Source organism: Carica papaya, chromosome 2 (assembly GCF_054855325.1).
Source record: "Carica papaya isolate Zhongbai chromosome 2, ASM5485532v1, whole genome shotgun sequence".
Taxonomy (NCBI): domain Eukaryota; kingdom Viridiplantae; phylum Streptophyta; class Magnoliopsida; order Brassicales; family Caricaceae; genus Carica; species Carica papaya.
In genome coordinates, this window is record NC_142310.1 from 23,487,526 (window position 1) to 23,513,840 (window position 26,315).

Sequence of the window (26,315 nt, forward strand, 5' to 3'; positions counted from 1 at the left end):
AGAGAAACTACATTAATAAAATTAATGATTTAGAGGACATGAGAAATATTTTAAATGTCTTTTAAACTTATTTTCAAAATTTGTACAATCAACAAGTTACTAATAGTCATATCCTTTAGACATATATAATGTTTCTCACCCCAATCTCCAAAGTAACGGCATATTATTAAGAGGAAGGTCTCTAAAAATATATTTATTCTATAATTTTTTCAATTGATCTCTTTCGTTCATGCTTATAGCTGGGATGACCTACCAATCATATTATGTTAGAAGCATAAAAAAAACTAATGGTAATTCTGCGTTTAGGTTTATTCTTTTAATTTAACTCTTAATAACTTTTACACTAGCATGTTCAACTTTTCATACAGGCAAGTTATGAAAATTAACTTAGAGCTACTTAAAAAGTAAAAAATAAAATAAAATACACGATAGAATTGCAGTCCTTGCATTATTAATTTCTCCCTTTTGGATTAATTATTTCTATTATAATATTACTAAATGTAGCACCTCGTTCACCACCATGCTAAATTGTATTTGAAAACCCTATTTATTCGGGCTTTCAGACCAAACTGAACGCATTTAAATTTATTTTGTATCTTTATATTGTAATTTATAATTTCGATTTATGCCGATTTTGTCTTGATTTTATTTAATTATTATTTTTATTTTATTTATATTTAATTATTATTATTTATTTTTTTTAAAATAATAAATTTTTAGGAGAAAAAGAAAAAATGGAGATAAATCGAATGGGAAAACACCCGCGAGAGAGTGTTACCCGCATGGGCACTGCGTACTATGCGTGCGTGACAGCGCGGGACATGCGCACAGTGCACACGTCCCATCCACGCGAGGCGCGCGGACAGGGACCAGGCGTCGCACACTATGTGCTGTCCGCACAGCAAGCCTGCGCGAATAGGCTTGCGCACTTCAGGGTAGCCCAACGCCTACAAGCTAGGCCTATAGCGCGCGCCAGCCGGGTGAGGCACACTGCCGCCTTAGTCAGTGTGTTGTCACCCTCCTTGGGCGACGTGCCGTCACTTGGGGTGTGACATTGTTGGTGGAGAAAAAAAAAATTTCTTCAGTTTTCATGCCATGTCAAATCAATCTTTCTATTTCAACACACTCTCTCTTCACCGGATTTCATCACTTGACGCAAATTCGACGACCTCCATTTTCTATAAATAGGGTTTATTCTTCCCATTTTCTCATCACTTTCTAAAAGTTTAGAGAGAGAGGGAGTGATCTAGAGAGAGAAGGAGAAGAGGAGAATAAGAACAGTGTAAGAAAAACTTCGAAGTTTGGGTAAAAAATCTAGTATTTCTTTAAACATCTTAAGGAGTATTTCTAAAAAATTAAAATAATGAATGTGATTTAGCGTGATTTGCATATTTTATGTTTAGTAGTTTTTAATAAAGTAAATTGTTCTTAATTTCAAGCATACTACGTGATTTATTGGCACTTGATGATTTGCATGTAAATAAAATAATATAAAATCGATAAAATTATCTGGAAAATTAAAAAAAAAAAAAAGTGGAATGAAACTTGAATGGTCTGAGTACGTATGTATCTGTATTGACATGCAAAATGCATCAAGTGTCTTGTTAAATATTTTATCTCTGAGGGGTATCTGTTTTCTCCTCTCCCATCTGGTTTGAAAAGACGTGAGAGAACCGCTCCCTATGGATGACAATGTACCCTCTGACGAGAGCGGTGACGCGAATATCTGTTAGGGGTCACATTTGGCTAAATACTGTCGTTGCTATATAATATTTGATAGGACCACTATAGTCGGTACGACTGTGGTCATAGTCGTACCATGGTTTGGTATGTTGGAAATGTGCCTGAGCAAATTGTCGTTATCTGTATCTGATCTGGTCATTCCACATGCGTAGTCGGAAATTCGTATCTGCCCTCAGAGATAAAAGTCGGAATGACTTCATGAAGCATGACACAAAAATCTGAACATTTCATGATTCATTTGATTTTTTCTATTATCAAGTATGATGTTTGATTTAATTGTGGTGACTATGATACAATATTTTCTTAATAAATAAATTATTTTCATAAAGAATGATAGGACTTTGATATGACCATAAAATAAGTATTTATGATATAATTACTCAACTTTTAAATTTTAAGATATTATTTAAATATTATTTTCCTTACTAAACATATAAAACTCACTCTTTCTATACCACCTCCAGATGAGGAAGATAGTGAGGAACCGTCCGTTGATCTACCCCTTGAAGTCTATAATGATCCTGTGAATCTACAAATTTTGAGTGCATGATTTGTTTTCGTACTTTGATGAGTCCAATAACATAATGATAGAAGTGGCCTTTTTGGTTTTTTGATATTTTATATTTTGTAGCCACTTCTAACCTCAATTATATACATGTATTTAAAACTTACATATTTTTGTAAGAGATTTATATTAATTTATTTCGTTGCATTTAATTTCTATCATGCACTCTAAATCTATATCTGTATCTGGCTCCCTCATGTCGTAATTAGTATTTGGGATGTCACACTAAATTTGGGAATAAATATAAAAAAATAAAAGAAGCTAAAGTTATAATTGCCCACTAAAAAAAAAGTTATATTTTTTTCAACAAATTATCAAATTAGTTCCGGATATTTGACACTTAGTATAATTTAGTCTTTAATATTATTTTGTTAAATTTGGTTCATAATATTTTTATTTGTTTCGAACACATAGTTTTCTTTCGTGTTCTAACAAAAAAGTTAAAATTTGTTATATTATATTTTGGATACTTCAAAAAATAGTTTAAAGAAATAATAATGATTAATTACTTAATAATAATATTATGTCTATTTTTTATTATTATTGATTTATTAATTTAATTAATCAAAAACTTTTTGAATTATTTTTTAAAGTATTTAAAAATAATTTATTCATTTTAGATTTTTGTTAGGAAATAGAAAAAAAAAACTGTACATTTAAAAAATAATAATAATAAGAACCAAGTTGTTTATAAATGTCAGATTTTTACGGACTAATTAATAATTTTGAAGGCGATGGGTAAATTACTCATCAAAGGTTCTAACTCTTTAGAAAATTAACATATTTCCCAATGCACAAATATTCTACTAATTTTTTCTTCAAATATCTTATAAGTTATGTAAGTATGATAATAGTTGTATATACGCCAGCAAAATTCAAGTTATTTTAAAAAAAAAAAAAATCGAAAAAAATTGTTTTATATTAAACTATTATATAGATTTGTTTGTTAACTATTTATAACTTCATTAAAAGTTTTATTAATTTTTTTTAACTATTTCATAACGTATATTATTAGTAATCAAATCATTAAAAACATAAAAATTAGAAAAGTTGATTATTCTCTTCTTATTTTTTATTGAATTTACTTTTGACATATATCATTTGTCTTTTTACCGTCTTCATTATATATTATTATGAAAGAAATATTTGTTTAATTTTAAAATATGTGATGTTCAAATAATATTTAACATAATATATGCTCTTATTACCTAACCATTAAATTAAGCTCTCAGATAATAAAATTACTCTATCCTCTCTCTTATTACTATATTATTATCCTAATAATTTTATTAAACATACAAAATATATATATATATATATATATATTTTGTCCTTTTCCTCTCCCTTCCCTCTCTAGATCCGAAGTTTACTTTATGTTATTTGCTATTCCCAGTGAAGTAAGGCAAAAGACCATGTAAGAAAAGTGAATCAGAATTAACATTTTGACTCAAAATTCAAGAATTTCATTTGGACATTTTTTTGTCAACAATTACTCAAAATACATATTAATTTATAAAAGCACTACTTTTTTTGGGGGGTTATGTAAGTTTGAGACATTAAAAAGTTTTCTTCGTTTAAAAAAAATATATATATTATTGTAAAACCCTAAGAGAGTTTGTAACTCTAGACCATAAATAAAACTAAAACATATATCCGCCGCCACAACTCGGTGCAAATCCACCTCCCACCATTCTCCTTTCTTTATCTCTCTCTATATATATATATAACACCATATATACCCACCCACATACCCAAATCAAACCGTCTCTCTCCTGAAAACCAAACCATCTTGGTATATATAACACTATACATTTTTATGGGCTTCACTGGTTGGGGGAAGATCATCATGTCAAGCAACAAAAATGGAGGTGATGATGATGATGATGAACCCAGAAACCCTAGCAGTGCATGCAGCAGGATGAGGACGAGTAGTAGTGGATCAAACTGTTGGTGTTCATATCTGAGAAAGCTAGTGAAAAGAGTGAAAAGACAAGGCAAAATGTTATGCAGCAACAAGCCGCGCAGCTCTTTCCAGTGCCGCTATGATCCCTTGAGCTATTCCTTGAACTTTGACACTACCACTGCCTGTGCTGCTGCTAATTTCTCCTCCAGATTTGCTATAGACCCTAGAAAATCTCCTTCCTCAACCCTTTTTCCCAGTTCTCCCTAGCTTTGTATACACCCTAGCTACCTACATTTTTCTTCTTTAATATCTATCTACTAACAAAGGTTATTTCAGCTGGTTTGATATATTTCGGATATTTTTAATTTATTAAAATTTTTAGTTTTTAGGAGTAAAATCTTAGTTCACCGGATCCATCGAAGAGTGCATTTGACGAGAAATTTAAGTCTAGGTTTCCAAAATACTGCTAGTTCCTTCTTTTTCTAGAGAAAAATTCTTCATTTGCAGTGCTGGTATGTTATTATTAATTAGGTTTGGATCAATGGGCATTGCTTTGTTATATTTTGGTATACATGTTATTTTTGTTTCTTAATTAGATAAGAAGGAGAAACTAATTAAATAACATTATTTTCTCTGGTATACGTATATATGGAGTTCATATATCACCATTGTCATAGATGGGTGTATATATATTTGTAGTTTCTAATTCATCATCACTACCAAGCTATTGCCAAAAAAAAAGGTATTATATCCACAGACCAGTTTCTTCAAGCACGTGAAGATCTGATTCTTTAATTAAATTATATGTATCTTGAAGTTTGGGAATCCAAAGAGATTGATCCATATGTATATACATGTAGTTCTAAATTTTTATATATTCTTCCCATTGTTTAATCATATGTATATAATAAATAAATAAATAAATAATCAATAAGAAATCTACATCTTATGTAGGTTCAAAATGGGAAGACAGATGTTTGTCAAAGAGTTGAATCCAATGCCCTTCGAATACTGAGAAGTCTAACATTAAATAAATGTGGAGTCTTGAAGAGAGAGATCAGATAATACGGTATACATGTAGTGGGAAATAAAATATTTATGAACAAACAGAAATTCTGAAAAGTGGGTCAGATTATATATTTTAATTCAATTTTATTTAAATAGGAAACAAATTGGCGCTGAGGGGAGAAAGGAAGTGTATGTATCGATCCAATTACTTTTATATTTTATTTTATTTTATTTTTGCATGGGTTTTGGCAAATGCATAAACTCGTTGAAGGGTGGTGTGTACAACGGTCATCTCATTGACCATGCCCAACTGCCACCGCTTCTTGCCTAAAATTATAAATAAATAAACCATTAAAATGCAAAAGCACGTGCATCCATTATGTTATATACATACACACACACATGTAACGTTATATGATAGGTGGCAGTATATAAATTATATATACTTTTCCTTTAAACAACATAAATAGTTAAAAGAGAAATAATTTTATTATTAATAATATAATCAGTTATTACAAATTTTTTTTTTTTTTTTTTGTTACAGTTGTTGTAACAAGTCCAACTTGAAATTAAATTCTATGAATATTTTTTTTTTTTAATAAATATGTATGAATTTAAAAACGTAGAATTCGTAATTTTAAGAGTATATTATAAATTAGTGATGATTAATATTTAATTTAATAAAAATAATAACATAATTAACTACCATGTTGTTGAGACTGTAATAATTAAATTTTGACAAATTTATTATATTTTTTAATAAAATGAATATTTTGTTAAAAATAAATTTTTTTTATTTATAATAATTGCAATAAATTAAAAAAGAGACTTAGTAGTATTTTCTATTTTTAAAAGAAAAAAATAAAATAAAATTTCATAAATATACAAGATCATAATTTGTCTTTCCCAATATACCCTTCTTCTATAAACCATTGGTTATATACATTAAATTTTAAATTAACTTTAATCACTGCTTGGGCTTTTATACTGACTTGATCTTATAGCTATATATATATGGTGGTTTCTTTGCTTTTCGTGGCCCAAAGGCTTGTGAAATCTCTTGTTTAAATAATATTTTTCTTTTATAAAAATATTACTTTAAACCATCATAATTCATCTTCGCATTCTGTCAGTTTTTAGTGCATTTTAATTTGTTTACTGAAGAATGAAATATTATTAGAAAAGAGAGAACGAAAAAAAGTACCAAGTAAAGTTGAAATAAATTCTCTAAAAAAACCTCTGAAACAAACAGGAGTTAAAATAAAACAAATGGAAAGGAAAAGTTCACTAACAAATATCTCACCAAAAAAATCTCTTGATATTCACATCCACCTCAACATGAATCCCAAACAAAGGGAGATAAATTCAGAGGGAACTTTGATAATGTTTCATATCTCACCAAATATTGTTATCATACTCTGACGAAAAGAACCAAAAAAAGAAAAACTGAAGAAACAGGGCCCTTTCACTTTTTTCATTTTAAAAACAAACTACCAGGAAGAACAAGAAATTTTCACCATAAAGGAAAGAACTTTCTGTCGATCTTCATTGCCCATCAAAGAACTCATTTTAATGTTTATGAAGAACTATACAACCCCATTATATTTTGCTGGGTGCTCAATTCTTGATGCATTTGAATCAAATTCAAAAGGAGAGGCAGATTTCAAATCGTTCTGAAATCACGGATTCTCTTGGAACTTCACTCGGGTGACTTGAGGATCGGAAAGGAAACTCAGCATACAGGAAAATACTCATCAACTGTTCAAAGCCTACATAAGTCTCGTGGACTTTGAGACAAAGGCCGCAAAAATCAATATCAATGAAATGCAACGCTATATATATATATTTCATTCTCTTACACAAAAGCTTTACACAAAGAGACATATACCTCCTACCCCATCCTATATGCCTACTTCACTCAGCTGCATCATTCCTAACAAAAATTCGAGCACATCATCCAAAAGCCTGGAACCTCACTTGCCTTGAAACCCAGAAAAATATATTGTTCTGCCTCTTCCTCCATGTTACAGCTATTGTTCTTGGTCAGTCAAGGGGTGATCAGACACAGTCCCCTCTGAGGATATTTCTTCAACATCCATCTGCTCTGGCCTGGACGGATCAGACTGAGTCTTACTGGAATCCTTACTGTCATGCTCCTCCACTCTTTCCTCAGAAAGTTGACGCTCAATATCAGGAGGGCTCAGCTTAGGCATTGGTTTCTCAAGAGCAGCTTCAGTTTCTGGAACTCCAACTTGATCAACTGATTTTGGCAAAGGAACCTTGGTTTCTAGGAAGCTTGAGCTTGTCTTGCCTGAAACTGGGGGCAAACTTGTGCCTGCTGCAACACAGGATGCTACCAATTGAAGGACTTCAGGCGAAGGGGACAAGCCCATGCTTGTTCTCTTTGGTGGGACCTTATATGCAGATGAAGATGATGGGTCCACCATATTCAAACTGAGAGGAGCCATGTTCAGGTCCGGTTCAACCCAAGGATGTCTTGATGTTCCGCTAAATGATTGCGGAAGAAACTGAAATGGTGGAGCCAATGGAATCAAGCTCGATGATGGATTGTCACCATGTAGGTAGCTTTGTAGGTTCTGGCTGCTTCCAGCAAAATCTGACAGGGCATGCATGGATGATTGTGACTTCCGTTTCTTTTTCTTCTTTAGACTTCGTCTCGGATCCTTTGGTTCAGGCGGGGGAGGACCTGGTATCACAAAAGGGGGAATTGTAGGCTTATCTTCCCCATACAGTACACGGACTGATTGAGCTATTGCTGAAACAGTTGGTGGGAGGTCTGGATCTGGTGATTTGGCAGGAGCACCTACAGCTTCTCTTAGCCAGTGCGGCAGCTTGTTCTCTGAAGAACTTCCAACTATCTCTTTTCCCTTTGAATGGCAACGTTGCAACAGTTTCTTTTGCTCAGGGCGCAGCCCTGAACCGGTGGATTCACCACTACCAAGATTATTCTGGGAATCAAACAACCTGGATGATGGTCTATCTAGAAGACTAGGCAATTTCCCACACTTGCTAGCACTACATTCATCTTCCTTTCTCTGTATATCCAAGCTACTAGGGCATTTCAAACCTAGCGAACCAAAGTTACTTGCTCCAAAGGAGTTAAGTAGAAATGGCTTCTCAATGGGAATATTTCCTGATGTCCCTGGTCTATCAGAGGAGCCTGCAGAAAGATCTCCAAAAAAATTTGAACCAAACCTTTCGGAACTCCAGGATGGGATGGGTGGCAAATGCTCATTATGCAAACCAAGTTGATCAGATGGTTCAAAAGATGGGAGGCCGGAAGCCAGATCACCAAAGCCCAATTTCATGTCTGTCAGGTGGGATTGAAATTTTGGCAGCATAACAAATTTGCCTCCATGTAAAGCCCGCGTCATCATTCCCTCTGGAATACCAGGAAAAAATGAAGAGTTAGTTGACTTAGTATGCTTGCTTGCTTTTGACCCTGGAAGAGCTGAACTATCTAAAAGTTTATTTTGTTCCTCCTCCCACCGAGCTGCTAAATCCTCTGAAGTCTTGTACCTTGAGAATTTTAACCTTTGGTCTCTAAGCATTGCCTCCCAATTTCCTCGGCCATGCCTACGAACACCAATCCAGAGGAAATCAAGCTCATCTTCAGACCATCCATCCACTTTTGTTTTCTTTTTATATAAGTGGCTTGATCCAGAACCAGTCCTCATCATTATATTTTCAAGCAACTTCCTGTGGTTTTCAGGAAAAGATGAACATGTAGATTGCATCTGACCCAATCCCAATGTAGGAGGGGCTTCCCTTTCTTGCCGATTATACCCAGTTCCATCCTGTAAGGGAAACTTCAAATTGGGAATCAATGGCATTGCCAGAAGATCTTGTATAGAGTCATTTGTTCCTTCAAGTCTACTCCCTAGTGATAGGATTGGCAACAAGTCACGCTGTGGAGTCGCAATACTTTTAGCTGGAGGGAGTAATCTAGGCAATAATGTCTCATCAAAAGGCAAGTTAGACAGTGACCTTCTTTCTTGCAAATCAGCAAAAGTTGCCCCAGAACTTTCGAAACAATCAGATCCTCTTCCTTGTGGAACAATTGGAGGATACTGCAAACCAGTAAATACTACAATCACTTCCAGACACAAACCTATATGTTTTTTTGGACGTGGAAAGGAAGAGAGATAGAGAGAGAGAGAGAGTACCGGAATAAATGGAAGACAACCATTTGGATTCATATTCTTCAGCCGCTGTTGCAGAATTTCTGCTGATGCATCTTGTGAGATCAATTTGTCCGAGGTTATCCCCTGGGCTTCTATCTCACTTGAGACTCCAGAATTGGGAGCTAGACTGAAAGGGAACTCTAGCCCAGCTCCTGGCCTGCTCTGCCTGGCATTAGACCTTGAAATGTTTCTGTGGGATGATTCCAACGGACTGGCATTTGGGGCACATAGCCCTAGAACTGGTAGTAAGTTGTTGGAAGGAAGTAAATTTGTGTAGCCAGTGCCTTGGTGATGTTGATCTGGAAGCATAACATCAGGAGAGGAACGGATAAGAGGATTAACAGAAATATCAAAATAACTGCCCATTCTATGCTTTGGTAGCCTGCCAAGCCTTAAAGTCGAGTCAGCCTTGCTCTTTGGTGCATCTATTGGCAGAGTGGGTTTATTATCCTCCAAGTCAATTACTGGAGATTTGTCTTTGTCATCTTGAACTGACTCTGTCACATGCTCGCCATTTTTCACCCTGACAGGAAACTCAGGGAGTGAATCAGTGCCTGGCAGTAAACCACTACGCCAAGATTCTTCAATCAAGCTCCTTTTAGCAAGCCGCTCCTTTTGTCTAGCACGGAGCTTAGCACTGTTTAACAAAAATAAGCATGTAAAGTAGTGCATCTATAAGCCAAATATTGAAGAATCAAATTTATACTTTTTCTCCAGTTTAAAGGATAGCTTCTAAAAAGTTAAGGCATTATATGTGTTTCTCTAGCTTAAGGGGTAGCCTCTACAGAACTTAGATATTAAAGCTGACCCTTTTATTTTCTATTAAAAATTTGGACAACTGTGTAATTAACGGATAACAAAAGTGCCAACAGACACTCTTGACCCCCAGAGCAGTCTCATAAATTTGAGGCATTTTGTCGCTTGGCAATGTGCAGCAACTTGGGCCACCAAATTTACCCTAGGGTTCAGTGGTAATACTATCAGCAGTAAATAATCTAAGAATCACAAAATAATTTACTAATCAAATTCCTTTCCTTTCTTTCTTTTTCTTTTTGTTTTAAAGAAATCAGGCTCCTTTTCTCATCAATCTGTCATTAAGAAATTCATCAGAATAACTTGCCAGCCAAAACGAATCTATATACTCAAAATAGCCATTATCACCAATGCAAACCTAGATCAATGATAGTGAATATCCCAAAGAGAAAGAAAGGAACTCACAACTTTGCTTTAAAAGCCCGTCCTGCCAGTGTATATTCCCTCTGTGGTTCTGGCTCTGGCCCCCTTTCATCTTCGCCACCACTCTGCTGTGATACAAACACTTAGAACCACCATGAATAAACTATATAAGAAAAGTAAGATAGATGGGAGGTATTCAACTTTGAGTGTATATTCTCAATGAGGTTATGAGCAACAAGTTAAATTTTGCTCAAAGGTCCTACAACGAGTTGAAGATGTAGTTCCACGTTTATGTAAGTAAGTATCTTTATGTGCTGATAAATGAGAATGGTTTGACTCAAGCTAAAAGAACATAGAACAGGAGGAAATGCCAACAAAAAAAAAAAAGAAAACAGTTCGTAAAAATGCAGGGAAGAAATTGCAATGAAACAATTAGTTCCTTTGCTCTTTTACTGCAGACAAAAAGTTGCAAGGAATGGCAATGGAATAACCTCCACCTAGATTCATTATATTGCCCCACATAATCCCTTGGCGGCTACTGTAGCAAGATAATTAAAATTTCAGTCTGACATCACTAATAATTATCAGATTATCAGAAACTTCTGCCCCTTCTTTCACATCCAAGTTCATCCAGAAATTAGTGGTAGACATTTCCAACAAAACCAACAAAAACTTAAAGAGATATAGGGTGTCAAAAAAACCAAAAAAAAAAAAAAAACCAATTATTGACCAGAAGAAAAATATATGTACATTTGAAAGCTCTCTCAGTCTTTCAGAAGAAGTGCAACAGAGATGCTAGAACATAAAGTAGTGCTAGGCATATAAGGATCATATTGCAGTGCCATCAAACATAATATGCTCATAAGCATCAGAAAGATGGTTGCTTGTCTATAGAAAGAAAAACATACCTCACTTAATGCTTCACTTGGATGTGGAGCATAAGCTTCCCTATAAGAAACAGCTTTCCTCTGGCGCTTCCCTCGACCAAGAACTGCCTCCTCCTCACTCTGATATTTCTCCCACCTAAGAACCCAAAAAACCTTATGAGAAAATCTTTAGATAAGAATGCCACACCCCAAGACACTCTTGGATAACATCCAATTTCCATATAGAAAAATTATGTAGTTGAAGAATCTTTTATTATAAGGCAGATCTGTTCACAAGTTAGCATATCTGTTCATTCCAAAACTTATGACAGCCACAAATAGCAGCATGCTTTTTATTTATTCTTAAAATTCCTCCACAAAGATACGTTGCATCTATTATTTTGCTATTTATTCTAACAAACATATTTACAGAAGAAAATAACCTTCCTTCTTGGACAGAACTTTCATACAATTCTCTAGGAATTTTAGGTGAGGAAGATGTGTTCCTACATGGACAAATGTTATCATTTTTAATTGACTGCAGTTTAAAGATGAGGTATTGCTGACTAGTCAAAATTATTTTTACATTGTGCCACTGTCCTATTATATCTTTTTTAGGACCCCAAATAGAGTTTCCTTTTGGCATGTGCTTCTACTTGGATAATCTTGTCATTTTCAATTGACTACAGTAAAGATTACAAGTTTGATGTTTCAGATTCCTTTTATGTTGTCCCCATTGTTCAAAGTGATCAATTTTCAGGCCATAAATAGAGTCTACTTCTGGCCAAGCAAGGTATACCTGTTGCACATTGTCCTTAATCATTACAGTACCAAAAATATTTTTTAATTGCAACTTATTCAACAACCAAGATTTAGATAAAATGAAGATGCAAAGAAAATTTGAGAACAAGTTAATGCAAGATGATCTCTCTTTTATAAAAAAAGATTTTATTCAGAAAGAAGAGAGAAAATTACATCAAAAGACAATAAGTTAATCCTCCGTGAGATACAGAAAAAACCCAAACCCAAAAAGAAAGAGAGAGGGAGAAGGAATGACAAACAAACAGAAAGGCTACATTTACTTTCAGAGTTAATGCAAGATGATCTAGTTACCTCACTCGCAAAAGTCTGTCCCATTCATTTTCTTCAGTAATATTTACTGCATTATATTCCTTCCTTTCAGAGTTTTGTGCAGTAACATCATCAGTAACAACAGGAGGTGATTCCCCCCCCTGTTCTTCGGTTGTTTCTTCATTCCATTCCAAGGACTGTCAGCAAAAAATGGAGAAATGTACAACTTAGTTTTTCCCAAGTATTGTCACACAGTGTTAAAAGTACAATTTTCTCACTGAAACAAGAAAATAAAAATAAAAAGAAATTGCAAAATCAGTTTGCCAATTTTAAGAAAAAGGTTTCAGCTAACAAATTGTTGTCTTTTGCCAAGGAAAAATAATTCTGGAGAGCACCAAGGGGAATAAATCTTAGTAAAAAATTCATAATATTCCCAATTCAATATATTTAAAACTATACTAGAAAAGCTTTCATTTGGCAATTCAATGCTATAGAGATGCAACAAGTGATAGTTTCTTAAACAAGCTTCAAATATGAGTGCATCACATTGCAGGTTTTGCATTGACTCGACTTAATGGTACTGCATTGTTTATTTATTCATTCAGATTCAATCTCTCACCTTTACAGAGCCAAGCATATCATTCTCCAAATCTCCTTCTGCGCCATCACTAGACCCAGACTGAAGATTTGACCGGTCAAGCAATTTTAAGATTGCACTTTCATCCCACACAATCTTTCCACTTCCATCAGTACATTTGTCCTGGTAAACATCTCCCAGACCACCACCCTTCTTCCTGTGCTTGTATTCTATATCTATTATTACCTCTTCTTTATTGCTATTATTTTCACCTGCATCTTTCCCATTCATGCCAGGAGAATCATTAAAAAGTTCCTCTGTTCCCCATCTTAGAATATCTTCCACTTCTTTCTGTGACCCAGACTTGTTCACAAAAAGTTGATCAAGCATCAGCTTCTTTTTTGCAAGCTGCAAGATGCGCTCTTCAACACTGGCACGAACAACAAGCCTATAGACTAAAAGTCGATTTGACTGACCAATTCGATGGGCCCTATTCATTGCTTGGATATCAGCATGAGGATTGAAATCAGAATCATAGATAATGACAGTATCTGCTGTTGCCAAGTTGATCCCAAGGCCACAAGAGCGAGTGGATAACAGGAAGACAAACCGACTTTTATCTTGGTTAAAACGTGCTATTGCTGCCTGACGATCAGCCACTGCAACAGAGCCATCCACTCTCTCATATGTTTTAGGCCCAAATTCTATAGTCAAGTAATCCTCAAGAATGTCAAGAAGTTTGGTCATCTGTGAGAATATCAGAACTCTATGACCTTCTTTGTACAGCACCTTAAGCATAGAATGCAGCAGAGTCAACTTAGCTGAAGCTTTAATCCGCATTTCATGGAGAAACTCCAATGATCCAGATTCTGGCTCAGTGCCTGGTATGAGATATGGATGATTGCAAACTTTTCTTAACTGCATCACAATGTTTAGCATTGATTGCTGCGCCACCCCTTTTCCAATATTTCGTAATATCTGATAGTTCTTTGTCAGCATTGCACGATAATATTCAGCTTGGATGGACGACAAGTCAACAGGAACCATTCGTTCAGTCTTTGGTGGGATATTTTGCATGGCATCTTTTTTAAGCCTTCGCAGCATGTGCGGAGCAACAAGTTTCTTCAGTTCCTCCACTTTCTCAGCAGTTGTAAGATCATTAAACTTCTCCTCGAATGAAGATAGAGAGGGGAAAGAAGATGGCTGCAAGAAATTAAGCAAGTTATACATCTCACCAATGTTATTCTGAAGAGGGGTACCAGTCAACAGAACACGGTGCTGGAAAGAGAATGTATTCAGCAAGCTGAACAGCTTACTTCCAGAATTCTTCAGACGATGTCCCTCATCAACCACAAGGACTTCCCAAGGAACTCCACGCAAGTGAGAGGAGTCAGCAAGGACCATTTCATAAGTAGTCAAAAGAACATTAAATTTATATGAAGCTGTTTTCTTATTCAACTCATTTGGGTAAAAAGCATGCCACTCATATTGGCGAATAATAGCTCTTGCTTTTGCACACCCATGATACTCCACAACATTTAAGTTTGGGGCCCATAATGAAAATTCAGCAAGCCAGTTAGGCATTGTGGAAAGAGGAACCAAGACCAAACAAGGCAAGGAAACTTTAAACTCAAAATACAATGACGAAATAAAAGCACAAGCTGATACTGTCTTCCCCAGCCCCATCTCATCGGCAAGTATCACATTCTTCGATTTATGCCAACATTTACGCAACCAATTCAGGGCTTCAAGCTGATGAGGAAACAACAAACCTCCTTTAAGTTCATTAGGTTGCTCTGTGAGAGTAACAACCTCTGTTTGCTGACTATCACCCTTGGCACCTAATGAATCATCCTTGCCAGCATCTTTTTCTAGTGTCTGATGTTCAAATTGATCAAAAAGATTTGCAAGATGCGAGAACTTCTCAAGTACAGACTCATCCAATCTTTCCCAAGTACATTCATCATAAGGAAGACCAGTCCATTTTACAAAAGCTTCACGAGTGCCATCTTTCCTAAGCTGGCGTGCAATTATTCGCTGAGGTTGTTTCCACTTTTCTTCACAGATATTTATCATAGCCGTCCCATACTTAACCTTGTAGTTTTCTAGCTTTCTCTTTGCCAGAACTTTCAGGCTAGATTCAGAAAGCCAGCTATTATGGATATGCGACTTTCCCATCCATTTAACTAGAAATTCACATGATATTTTCTCTCTTTTAGCTGGTTCAGCTACAGCAGGCTCCTGAATTCTTTTTTCAGCAATATTTCTTACCTTTATTTCTATATCTCCATTTTTTGTCGTTATGGTTTGATCAGATGTCTGTTTTTCACAATCTTTTGTATCTTCATTGCCATCATGACTTCTCAAACTAACATTAGCATCCAACTTTATTGCCATCTTCCCATTTCCTTTTTCAGAATCTTCTGAAGATAAAGCAGGCTCATCCCTATCTTTAACACTTACAGCTGCAGAATCCGAATCCCTGTTATCTTCCCTCGATAAATCCAAAGAATTACCTCCTTTGCATTCTTTAGTCATTGATCTTCTGTATACATTTATTTTCTTTACTCCACTGTTAGTCTTCAAGCATTTATTGCCAGAACTTTTGACAATACTAGGACATGCCTCAGTAGAATGTAAAGCAGCTTCTGTATCTAAGTCAATATCACATGCAGAGGATTCTTCAGGTAGTTTATTTTGATTTTCCAAAACTGGTGTATCATCAGAAGGCAACTCACTTGCAACTGCAGCGGATATCTGACTTAAAGAGCTTCCGTTATCAACTTGAATTCGACATCCCAAGATCCGGTCAACCTGTTAAATAAATGTGTACATGAAATAAAGCAATTAACTAAAATTATGATAAATAATTCACGCAAATATCAGTTGCCCAAATGAACTAGCTAAAAAAATTAACTAGAAAATAAAGTTAAAACTAATTCAAGCAAATTTTCTTCAGGTGTTTGTTTACCTGCAGATATTCACGGGGAACATTATCTTCATGAATCAACACTGCCTCCCCATGAAATTCAGCTTTCTCTAATTCATCTTGCAGGCGTGTTTCTTCCTTGGGAAGCATCTGGTTAAGACATTTTTTGCAATATAAATTTATCCCTTAGATACAAGGGTCATACACCATAAAAATGAGAGTATAGTATTAGCCAGGGTTAATAAAATTACGAGGTACGAGGAAATCTTTCTTCAGCTTTGCCAAAGAGAATAAGACATAAAAAACTATGTGGTTATTTGCTAGAAAATTCTTCTGGACAGCGGAAGAGCGGATTGATGAAAAAAGTGAATGTAGACAATGGAAGATATGGGCTATAGTTAATTGTTGGAAAAAAAGTAATTTTAATGCTCCAGATACTTTTTTTTTTCCTTAAGAAAAGTGGTTCGGATAGTTAATTGCTATATTTTCTGCTTGATTGTTATATAGACTTGTGGTGCTTGGCCTAATAGGTATTATATAAAAACAGAAATTTACAATAATGACAACAATCTTAAATATTGCTTTGTTTACACAAAATTAAGTTCAAAAGTGAAGGGACAAACAACAGAGCAACACAATAAAGCAAAGTGCAAGTGGCACGGAAGCATAAATCATTCTTCTTTTTTAAATACAAAGAATTAATTGCTTATCGAAGTGTATATAGTATCTATTATTTTGTTTCCCTTTATGTCCAAGGTTTTAAGAGGAACTTTTCTACACAAGACATTTTGGAGTAACATTTTCCACATGCTGTTTTGCAAATCATTAACAATAAAAACAAACCAAAAAGAAAAGTACAAAACGCACCTCTTCTTTTCTCCGTATATCAATGCCCATATCATCCTTCAACAAAAAATCAGAAGCCCCGCGATTAACACTTTTCTGCTTTTGAGGCAATTTAGCAGTTCCAGCACTCACAGTAAAAATTTTGGACCCACGTTTCTTAGAAGTACCAGTAGAATGTTTTCCCTTATCAATGCTTTGCTTCTTTATATCAACCCTATCATTACTCTCATGTCTTTTTCTTTTACCTTTATCCATAACAGCACCAATTGCAAGAACAATTTTGTTTTTTGGAGACTCACTATTACTAGACAATTCATGCTTACCCTCAGCTGCTTCATCATTTTGTTCTGGACTTGTACATCTAGATTTAGACCGTCCTTCCTCAATACAAAAACTTGATTTCATCTCTCCAGATGAATCCATTGGAGACGCACTAGCTTTTCCTCCATCATCTATCTTTACACATGATGAACGGCCCTCTACATGACCATCTAGTGATGTACCACTAGGCTTGGTGCTGCAAGTTTCATCTATCTGGGAGGAACCCAGTTCCTTTTCCAAGGGTTTGATGTCCTCAGTTGTAACTGATTTTCCTTTGCTGGAGGATCTTTTCCGGGAAACAGTAGAATTACCAAAAATCTGGGATACTTTATCACTACCAGATGACTTAGTTCCACTTTGAGATTTTGACTTAGTGATTTTTGTTCTTGCTCGTCTTGAGATGGAATTCAGATGGCCAATGGACTTGACTGGACCATTTTTGTCACAGCAGTTTGGGCACTGCCACTTCCCTAACGGAATGCGCTGTACATAACGAAACCAAAATTGGAAAGAAAAACGAAAGGGAGAAAAAAGAAGAAAAGAACAAAATAAGATATTAAGAGCGAAGAAATCCACCATACGGACAGAAAGAATGTGTAAGAATAAGTTGTGGTCAATTAAATGTACCTTAAGAGGTGGATCAAGGCACTGAAGATGATAGGTTCGAGGACAGCTATCACAACACAACAGATTGCCACCATGGTCACAAATGACGCATTCATAGTAATACTGGAAGTCATCAACAAACACAATAAGTGAACAACTCACAGAATGTCAAAATTATAGGGAACACTAACAGTGCAACAGAAGGAGAGCTATAAGTCGATTAATTACTCCCTTCACAAAACAGAAGAAATCAATTTTAGCAAGATATCAGAATGAGACTCTAATGGTCAATCCTCACTAAGGAAAATAATCTTTCTATGTTACTTCCTGCTTCCAGCTAATCAGAAGCATTATTGCACTTTTAGAATTGTGTTAGTTATCCAGATATAAAAAATTGAACTGTGTACTTTGAAAATAATAAAACTCCTTCATGCTAAGTCTATAAAAAATACTTGTGTACAATATGTATCTTTTAAGAACAACATGTAACTATTTCATGTGAACAAGTGAAAGAAATTTTTTTTTTAAATACATGAACAAGTGAAAGAATAAGCAGTGCTTCTCGAAGATAGAACAATTAGAGATGAAAAAGAAATAGAGTCAAATTTGTTTAGAGAAAAAAGGACTCAAGCCCTTAAAAATGCATTTGCAGAAGCTCCACAACTGGCTCTAAGATTTTTTAAACGAGAACAAGTCGTGGTCAACCACAGACACATGCCAAAAGTTAGCAACTACTGTATACGATGCCATAGTTCAATGATTCAGCAATTTGGCTATAGCAACTCATTTGTGCATTAAGCTGAAAAAGAACAAAGTGGTAGTAGATGTGCTCTTTAAACTTCTCCGATGGAACATAAATAAGTCAAAGGATTAAGAACATTCATAAAGTTCATAGAAAAGTCATTTATTGCCCATGAATTATAAAGTGTCACAACAAGAAACCAAGAGATCCCGAACAAAAGGACATTGAATTGGGTCAAGAAAAAAATAACATAAATTATTACAAACAATAAAAATAAATTAACAAAAATACTAAATTGAACCAATCAAATCTTACCCCATCATTTCCTTTCTTCTTGGATGCACTTCGAACAGAATTTATGTCACCCTTCAACCTGCGCTTACCTGAAGAATTATTTCTTGGAGACTCTAAAGCCAATGAATTATCTTCTTTTCCATTGGACACGTCTTGCCCACATGGAAGCCTTCTTCGTTTGCGCTTCAGGACCCAGTTTCGGTTAATCATCCTACTAGTTGATGAACCATTATCCTTCATCTTCAAATCCAGGGTGTCACATTGTGACAAAGAATGCAAATGCATATAAGTTAATAAATGAGTTGAGCATTTAGGCCAGAAAGATAACAAGCCTAACTCTGCAAAGCCTTATTCTGCTGTTCCTACAGTTCAATATCACAAACGAGAATCAAAGAGATGCAAATAATCGAGACAAGTAACAATAAGCAGGAAAACAAAATTGTAAGTATGCATGATGTAAAATGTTTGGTACAGGGTCATCAACAAACACTGTGCAATGGCTATTTTATATTGGACTTACAGCTTCAAAACATGAGGTTCGGACGCATAAAGCAATATTACAAATAAAAAACATCCTATAGATAGAGAGAGAAGTTCATTGAAAGCAAACCAATTTATCTACAACAAGATAAAATCAAAATTTGAAACAAGTAACAACCTCTAATTTCATGATGAAAAGGAATTTTCATTTGCAGAAACAACAAACATAGATGGAGAAAGGAAAGGAATGCCTAAAAGAGAGTTCACATCCTATAGCAAGGGAATATACAAAAAGCACCGAGACATTAACAAAACGAGAAAAGGAAAAGGATAACAAATGCCAAAAATATAACGAGTCAAGCTGATTACTAGTTTCAAAGTTTAAAAGTTAAACCTCAGGTCAACCACAAAGGTCCGAGCTTCCAAAGCAAATGAATCAGCAACTTGGTTTATTCAGGCCACTATTACTTGCCACATTTTATTCCAATAAAAGATGATACAACCTAGTTATAAAACAGAATAGCAAAAAGGGAGTCAGGAACCTGAATTCATGCCAGCTACTTATGAAAGACAAAAGATCAGCATACTTCTGCTTCAAAAATTAACCAAAATCATTATGAACAAAATCTCCACCTTCAAGGGGTGGTGAACTGTCTCACACATTTCTGGATTCATGAGAAACGGCTAGAAATCAAACTAGCAGTTCAAACTAAAGTTTGACACTATTCTTCATGCATTGAGCAAAAACAAAGCAGAACGAATTCGTTAAACCAAAATAATTGAGATTTCCAACTAATATAATCAATATATACCAGGATCTTAACATAGGAACCATTAATGTCTCCCCTCAAGATGTACTAAATCAATTAAGCTTTATAACCATTGCATACACATGAACTACTAATATGATAATATTCAGTCCATAGACCTAAAAGTTATTTGATGCATTTTAAGTATCCAATTCAAACCAGCAGCAGATAAAGTGCAAGACAAAAATCAAGAAGCTGCTCCAAACTGGGTGAACGCAACCTCTATAGCTGAATCCAATTCAAACACTTATTCTAAACCGATTACACATCAAATGCCAAACAATGCAGTGCAAGTAGAAAACACTGACCAACAAGGAGTACACAAACTCAAACTAGCGTGCGCATTTGACTCTTAATAATCAAAAAACCCCGTTGCACCAACAAAAACTTAACTGTCCATACCCAATTACAAAATTACTCCTAGACACAAACATATCACCCTAACAAACATCAGTTTACACACAATTTTTTGCAATGAAATAACACAAAAGTCACATGAGCATTGAAAGCACACAAGAATCAGCTGAAACAATCGGAATTAAGGATACTCAAGAAGAGAATCTACCAACAAAAGAGATTAAAACTGAGAAATAAACAGTGGGCAGATAGAAAAATGAACTTACGAATCTTCCTTGGGGATCAAAAAATCAAAATCAAGTAAAACAACCTCAATATCAAGAGATTGATTAATGGAGTGAAGACAGAGAGAAGCAGATAGAGAGAGATTAGGGCAAGGAAGCGAGAGGAGGGAGGGATGAGATATGAGCGATACGAGAAAGAGAGAGAAAGAATAGAGACACCCGAAAAAAAATAAATATAGAGAGAGAAAGAGAGACACAAGGAGAAGTCTTTGTAGAGAGAGAGGGAGAGAGAAAGTTGAGATTTTTAGAGAGAGAAAGAGAAAGAAAGCATACGATACGGATTCGCCGGGGTCATAGGACGGGGTTTACACACTCATTCTGACATGGCAGCGCATGAGAGAGATAGAGAGAGAAAGTGAAGAGAGAGAAACCCACCTAACCAGTGCCAACTTGCCACGTGGCTTCGCCAGAGTTCTTGCTCAAATTGTCTTGCTTTTTCCTTTTCCTCCTCATTCCCACCCTCTCTTTCCTTGAAGAGAGAGAAAGTCTTATGCTTTTATCTTCTTCATAATCGCCGTCATTCATTGCTTGCTGGATATGTAATGGAGTGCAAACACTGTTTCTCTTCTTCTCCATTCTTTTTACAATCAGCAAAATCCTTCTTAGCTCTGCTTTATCCTTCCTACATCTAAATGGAATGCCATGTTTCATTTTCATATATTTATATGTGTATATACACGCAAATATATCGCCTAGTGTATGTATTACTGTTCCATTCTTAATTTTTTTTTAGTTTGAGAAAATATATTTTATTGTATTCAAACAAAATGGTGTAAACCATCTTTGAATATCTGGCTTGTACTGTTGACCAATGCTCTCTTTTCTTTGAATCTTTTGTGGATTGTAACATGTAGAAGCAAAGTTGTATTAACTTAGCAATATTGGTTTTGCAGTAAGAATTGAAAGAACTATTTGGATTATCTATAATTGTCGAAAAAAAATTTAAATAACACGAACTTTAATAAAGATACGGACTTCTTTTTAAATTTAGTAATATGTCATTAAAGTAATTATCATTAATTTTATTTTTTCTTTTAGCGGTAATAACTGAAAAATTTATTACTAAATAATGTTAATTAAATATATAACATAATTACTTAAGTTTTGTTTTTCTACCTATTTAATAATAAAAAATTTTTAGAAATTAGATCCATTTTGGTAAGTTCGGATAAATAAAACTTAAACTAATAGATTTAAACAGAAAATAAAAATCTAAATATCCTAATTGAACGTAGTGATGCTTTACTCGGAATATTCTAGATTTATAATTTTTATTACTTAATTATGAATTGACATTTCATCCCTTATAATAAGTTGTGTTGATTTATATATGTAGTCTTTGTTCCACTAATTATTAGTGAACATGCAATATGCATTTACTATTATTTGTATATATTAGTTTTTTTTTTTATGATACCTATAGCCAACTATTTATAACATTTATAATATTTTAAAAGTTAGAAATCTTATTTGCATGACTGTAAAATTAAGTTGATCCACTCAAATTGTAGAAAACATCAAATGTTTAGTTTTATTCATACTTGCATAAGTTAGTAGTACTATTGTTTCATTGGTAATTACAATGTGCAAAAATAATTAATTGTGTTTAAAGAAAATTATTTGATAATCATATTAAACCTCTTTTGAGAATGCTAGTAGAGATCTTTGAACTCCAAATTGTTTTTATTATGACGAATGGTTACTAACATCTTCTATTAACTCAAGCATATCTTATTCTTATTCAACTTTAAATCTTAACTACTTGATATACATTGACTAATCATAATTTTAATAGTACAAGTAATACTGTATTTTTTATAATATTAACTGTTAAGAAATTTAGTACAAAATATAAATAACGTCAATTAATCATCTAATAGATTAGTTATTTTTTTTTATACTTATTTAATAATATAAAATCTTCTCAAATCATATAATTATGATTGGGTTGAACTCATTTTAACCAACTCTAACGTTGAATTGAAATCATCTAACCTAATAAGTTCGATAAAATAAATAAATTTACACTTTATTTAAGTTAATAGATTAGAAAAAAGAAAAGAAAAATCTAAATATCCTAATTGAATATAATGATTTTTTTACTCAAACTTGTTATTAGTTGAAATTACTTAAATTTGCAATTTTTTATTGTTTGATTTTGATTGAGTTGAGATTCCATACTAGCAATGAGTTTTTGTTGATCCATATTCAAAATTTCCTAATCTTTTAATTGCTAATGAATATACAATATGCATTTATTATTAATAATTTTAATATTGTAAATATTATTTTTATTATAAGAATGTTGAACATAAATCTTTTAACTTTAAATCTTTTGGATCATGATGAAAGGTAACTTAAGGCCCTTTCAATTATCTTTACTATTTTACTTAATTTAATATATTTATTCTTATTTAATTTTAGATCTTAACTATTTGATATTTAAAAAATAGTCATAACATATGCATCATTTATTAAATTATACCATCAACATAGTTAACTCTAGATTGATGGATTTGCATTCGGATTTATTAATGAATGGATGATAAAATACTTAACTAGAATTAGAAACTAAATTGGTTTGAAATTAAAACATTATTTTTCATCAAGTTGTTGTATTCCCATATTTCTTTTAAATAGTAGAAAATTGAACCAAATATAAAATTAGAAATATATGGTGTCATTTGGATAAATAAGATCAACCAAGAAAATAAAATTTATGTTGTTTAAACTAGTGAATAAGATGAAAAATAAACTTACTTATCTAAATTAATGTGAGTAATTGATATCGTGTCTTAACATCTTATTAAGATTCATGGCCATAAAGATTATTTAAACATTTATCGACACCTTATTAAACAATGTTTAAGTAAGTGATTATTGATTGAGACGTATATTGTTCTCATATCCTATACTTGGGGCATACCTATTTTTCTAATACAAAACATGTCAATTAGTTTCCTTCCCACGCCACAAAGAAGATGCTACTGGGGGCCTAGCTTTGAGTTTAGGGAGACATGGAATACAATGTTTCGTGTTAATTATCCTTTACCTATACAAAAGTGACATCATTTATGGTGCTTAAGTTTAAAATTAAGGGTCAAAAGATGTATTTTCTTACATTTTCTCATTTTTCTCTAAATATTGATGTTTAACAATCTTGCCTTGTAATTTACTGTTCAAACAATTTATTTTTCTGAACCACTTTCATTGTCCTCATATCATTTTGGTCCAAACTTTTTAGGTACGAGGTTTTTTTTTTTCTCATTTTAAGATTATACCACTCTCATATAAGATTTAAGATCATATCAGCAGAAGTTATGGACTGAATCATGTTTTGATATTATTTATAATGCCCTAGACCTAAACATGTCTAGTAGAATAATCTTTTAAACTCAGTCACTAGCCCATAAAAGTTAAAACTCAACTTATCAGTAGTGTATGACTTGAGATCTTATATGGAGTTTAAAAATTACATATCTTTTTATGTATCACAATCTCCATCATTCAAATCCTCAATGTCATCATTTGAACCATACATTACGCAATCAAAAATTGCAACGTAAAAGGCCACAAGGTTCAAGATTGTGTCATCTAGAGTCACCAAATTGGCACATGCTTTAATATCACGTAACGTCTCGGAGCCTAGCACCACTAACTTAATAATCTTTCAATCCCAAACCACTAGCCTTCAAAAGTTTAAACTCAAACTATTGATAGTGTGTGACTCCTTCAGCAATATCTTTTTTTTTTTCTTCTTCTATAAGCTTATCAAATCTAAATGAAGATTTAAAGGCATGTCAAATGACTCTAAGGAGCGATGAGTCTCTTAATCACTAACTACAAAGGACTTTGTCGATTAGTTTATAGTAAGATCTTTAGAAGCCGTAATAAATAAACATAAATATATTTTTTATTCCTCTTTAAAACAAAGGTCAACAAAGTCAATTTTTTTTATCTTAAAAAATTTGTAGTTCTTTAATTCTGGAAACAATGTAATAAGTTTAAAAATGGTGTCTTTATGTAGTATGAAAAGACTCTCAATCCTGAAATCATATTCACTCGCAAAAGAACTCATTTTTAGTTAGTTTATAATTCACTGCTAAAAATCTAAATATTTCATGGCTATTAGTAGGGATTTTCAATGTGATAGTTTGTTAAAAAGAAATTACCAAACTATCGAAAAGTATCTCCAAATTTTTATCAATACTTAAAAAGGTGATTGATTGTCTTGAACTCATTGGAATTTATTTGTATATAATTTATAAAGTAATAAAACAATAGAGTTGGTAAATTTAGGAAGGTTGGACCAAGGTCTAACAAACACAAGTTAAAAAACATGTTTCCTAATACATCAGTGTTCCACTTACCAGCAACCTACTCAAATCATTTACCTCTTTTCATCACTTTTCATTAAAAAATAAAAAAATAAACACAAGATAAAATTCTTCCCCTTTAACAAAGCTTTGGTTGAGGGATAGTTCTTATAGAAAAATAGGAGAAAAGGCTTAGGGAACCACTATGTATGGATTAAGAGTATACAAGTGTTGGCAAAAAATCAAAAATTTTTGGAAGGCCCTTATAGTTTTTGTTTTAAAAAAAGTCATTTTGGGAATATAGACAGGAAAATTATGAATTTAGAAAAAGAAATAACAGTTGTTCAATAACTCAGTCCTTCTAAAGAGAATCTCGCAAATGAAGTCAGCTTGCAACTAAAATTACAGGGAATGTTCAAGATGGAAGAGCTTATATGGAGACAAAAGTCTAGACAATGTTAAACTGAATAAGGAGACATGACTACTAAATATGTCGAACTTATGGCCACCCGTAGGAGAAAAAGAATTATTTTTCATCCCCCACAACATCACGAGGCAACTTACAAACTTTTACAACACTTTATTAAAAAGTGACAATCTAATTATTTATTTTACAGTGTCTCTTCCCAACAATTATCACTAAAGAAGAAAACAAGGAGCTATGCAAAATTTGAATAGAAAAAAGAAGTCTTTTAAGCAATCAAAAGCATTAGGTCACTCAAAGTGCTTAGAAAAAGATGGAACACCAGTCTTTTCTATCAAACATGTTGACATATAATAAAAATTGATATCACGAATATTGTCTAGAATTTCTTCAAGTCAAGCTTTCTCCTGAAGCAACTAAATCAAACTAATATAGTATTAATATTTAAATGTTATATGCAAAACTAATTGCGCAATTTAGACCTCTTGTTCTCTTATTTTAATTTCCAAATGAGTTATAGAGAAAACAATTGTGGAGTCAAACACTTTAATTGAGGATTTTGATGTGTGTAAATTTTATTAGACTCCTAGACTCAAAGAGTCTCGCTTATAACATGGTCAAATGGACTATTAATGTAGATTTTTGTAGCCTACTTTTATCACATGTAATTAACTCTCTTTTTTAATGAATTATTTATGTCCTTGATAAATAAAAAATGCACAAATATATAAGAGAGTGAAAATTGTTTAATTTTTCCGAAGAAAATGTTTGTGTGGAAATACATCATTTATTG

The 26,315-nt window shown here is 33.5% G+C and overlaps 1 protein-coding gene across 8 annotated transcripts; it reads right to left on the minus strand.

Annotated features, from left to right (window-relative positions):
• Positions 1 to 7,035: 7,035 nt before the first annotated feature.
• CHR4 (chromatin remodeling 4) lies at positions 7,036 to 21,388 on the minus strand. 8 transcript variants are annotated; one of them, XM_088213733.1, is made up of 13 exons: positions 20,765 to 21,052; positions 19,727 to 19,835; positions 18,874 to 19,214; positions 17,838 to 17,939; positions 16,911 to 17,693; positions 16,086 to 16,193; positions 15,853 to 15,928; positions 13,157 to 15,768; positions 12,580 to 12,734; positions 11,509 to 11,623; positions 10,643 to 10,728; positions 9,407 to 10,061; positions 7,036 to 9,310 (listed from the first exon to the last, which is right to left on the minus strand). In XM_088213733.1, the coding sequence occupies exons 3-13, from the start codon at positions 19,135 to 19,137 to the stop codon at positions 7,250 to 7,252; spliced, it is 7,017 nt and encodes a 2,338-aa protein (XP_088069859.1). In that variant the 5' UTR covers positions 19,138 to 19,214; positions 19,727 to 19,835; positions 20,765 to 21,052; the 3' UTR covers positions 7,036 to 7,249. The 8 variants fall into 8 exon arrangements, with proteins under 8 accessions (XP_088069859.1, XP_088069852.1, XP_088069855.1 ...); XM_088213726.1 differs by lacking the exon at positions 20,765 to 21,052 and adding an exon at positions 21,158 to 21,388 and having other exon boundaries at positions 13,157 to 15,928; XM_088213729.1 differs by having other exon boundaries at positions 13,157 to 15,928; positions 18,874 to 19,208.
• Between the last annotated feature and the right edge of the window lie 4,927 nt (positions 21,389 to 26,315).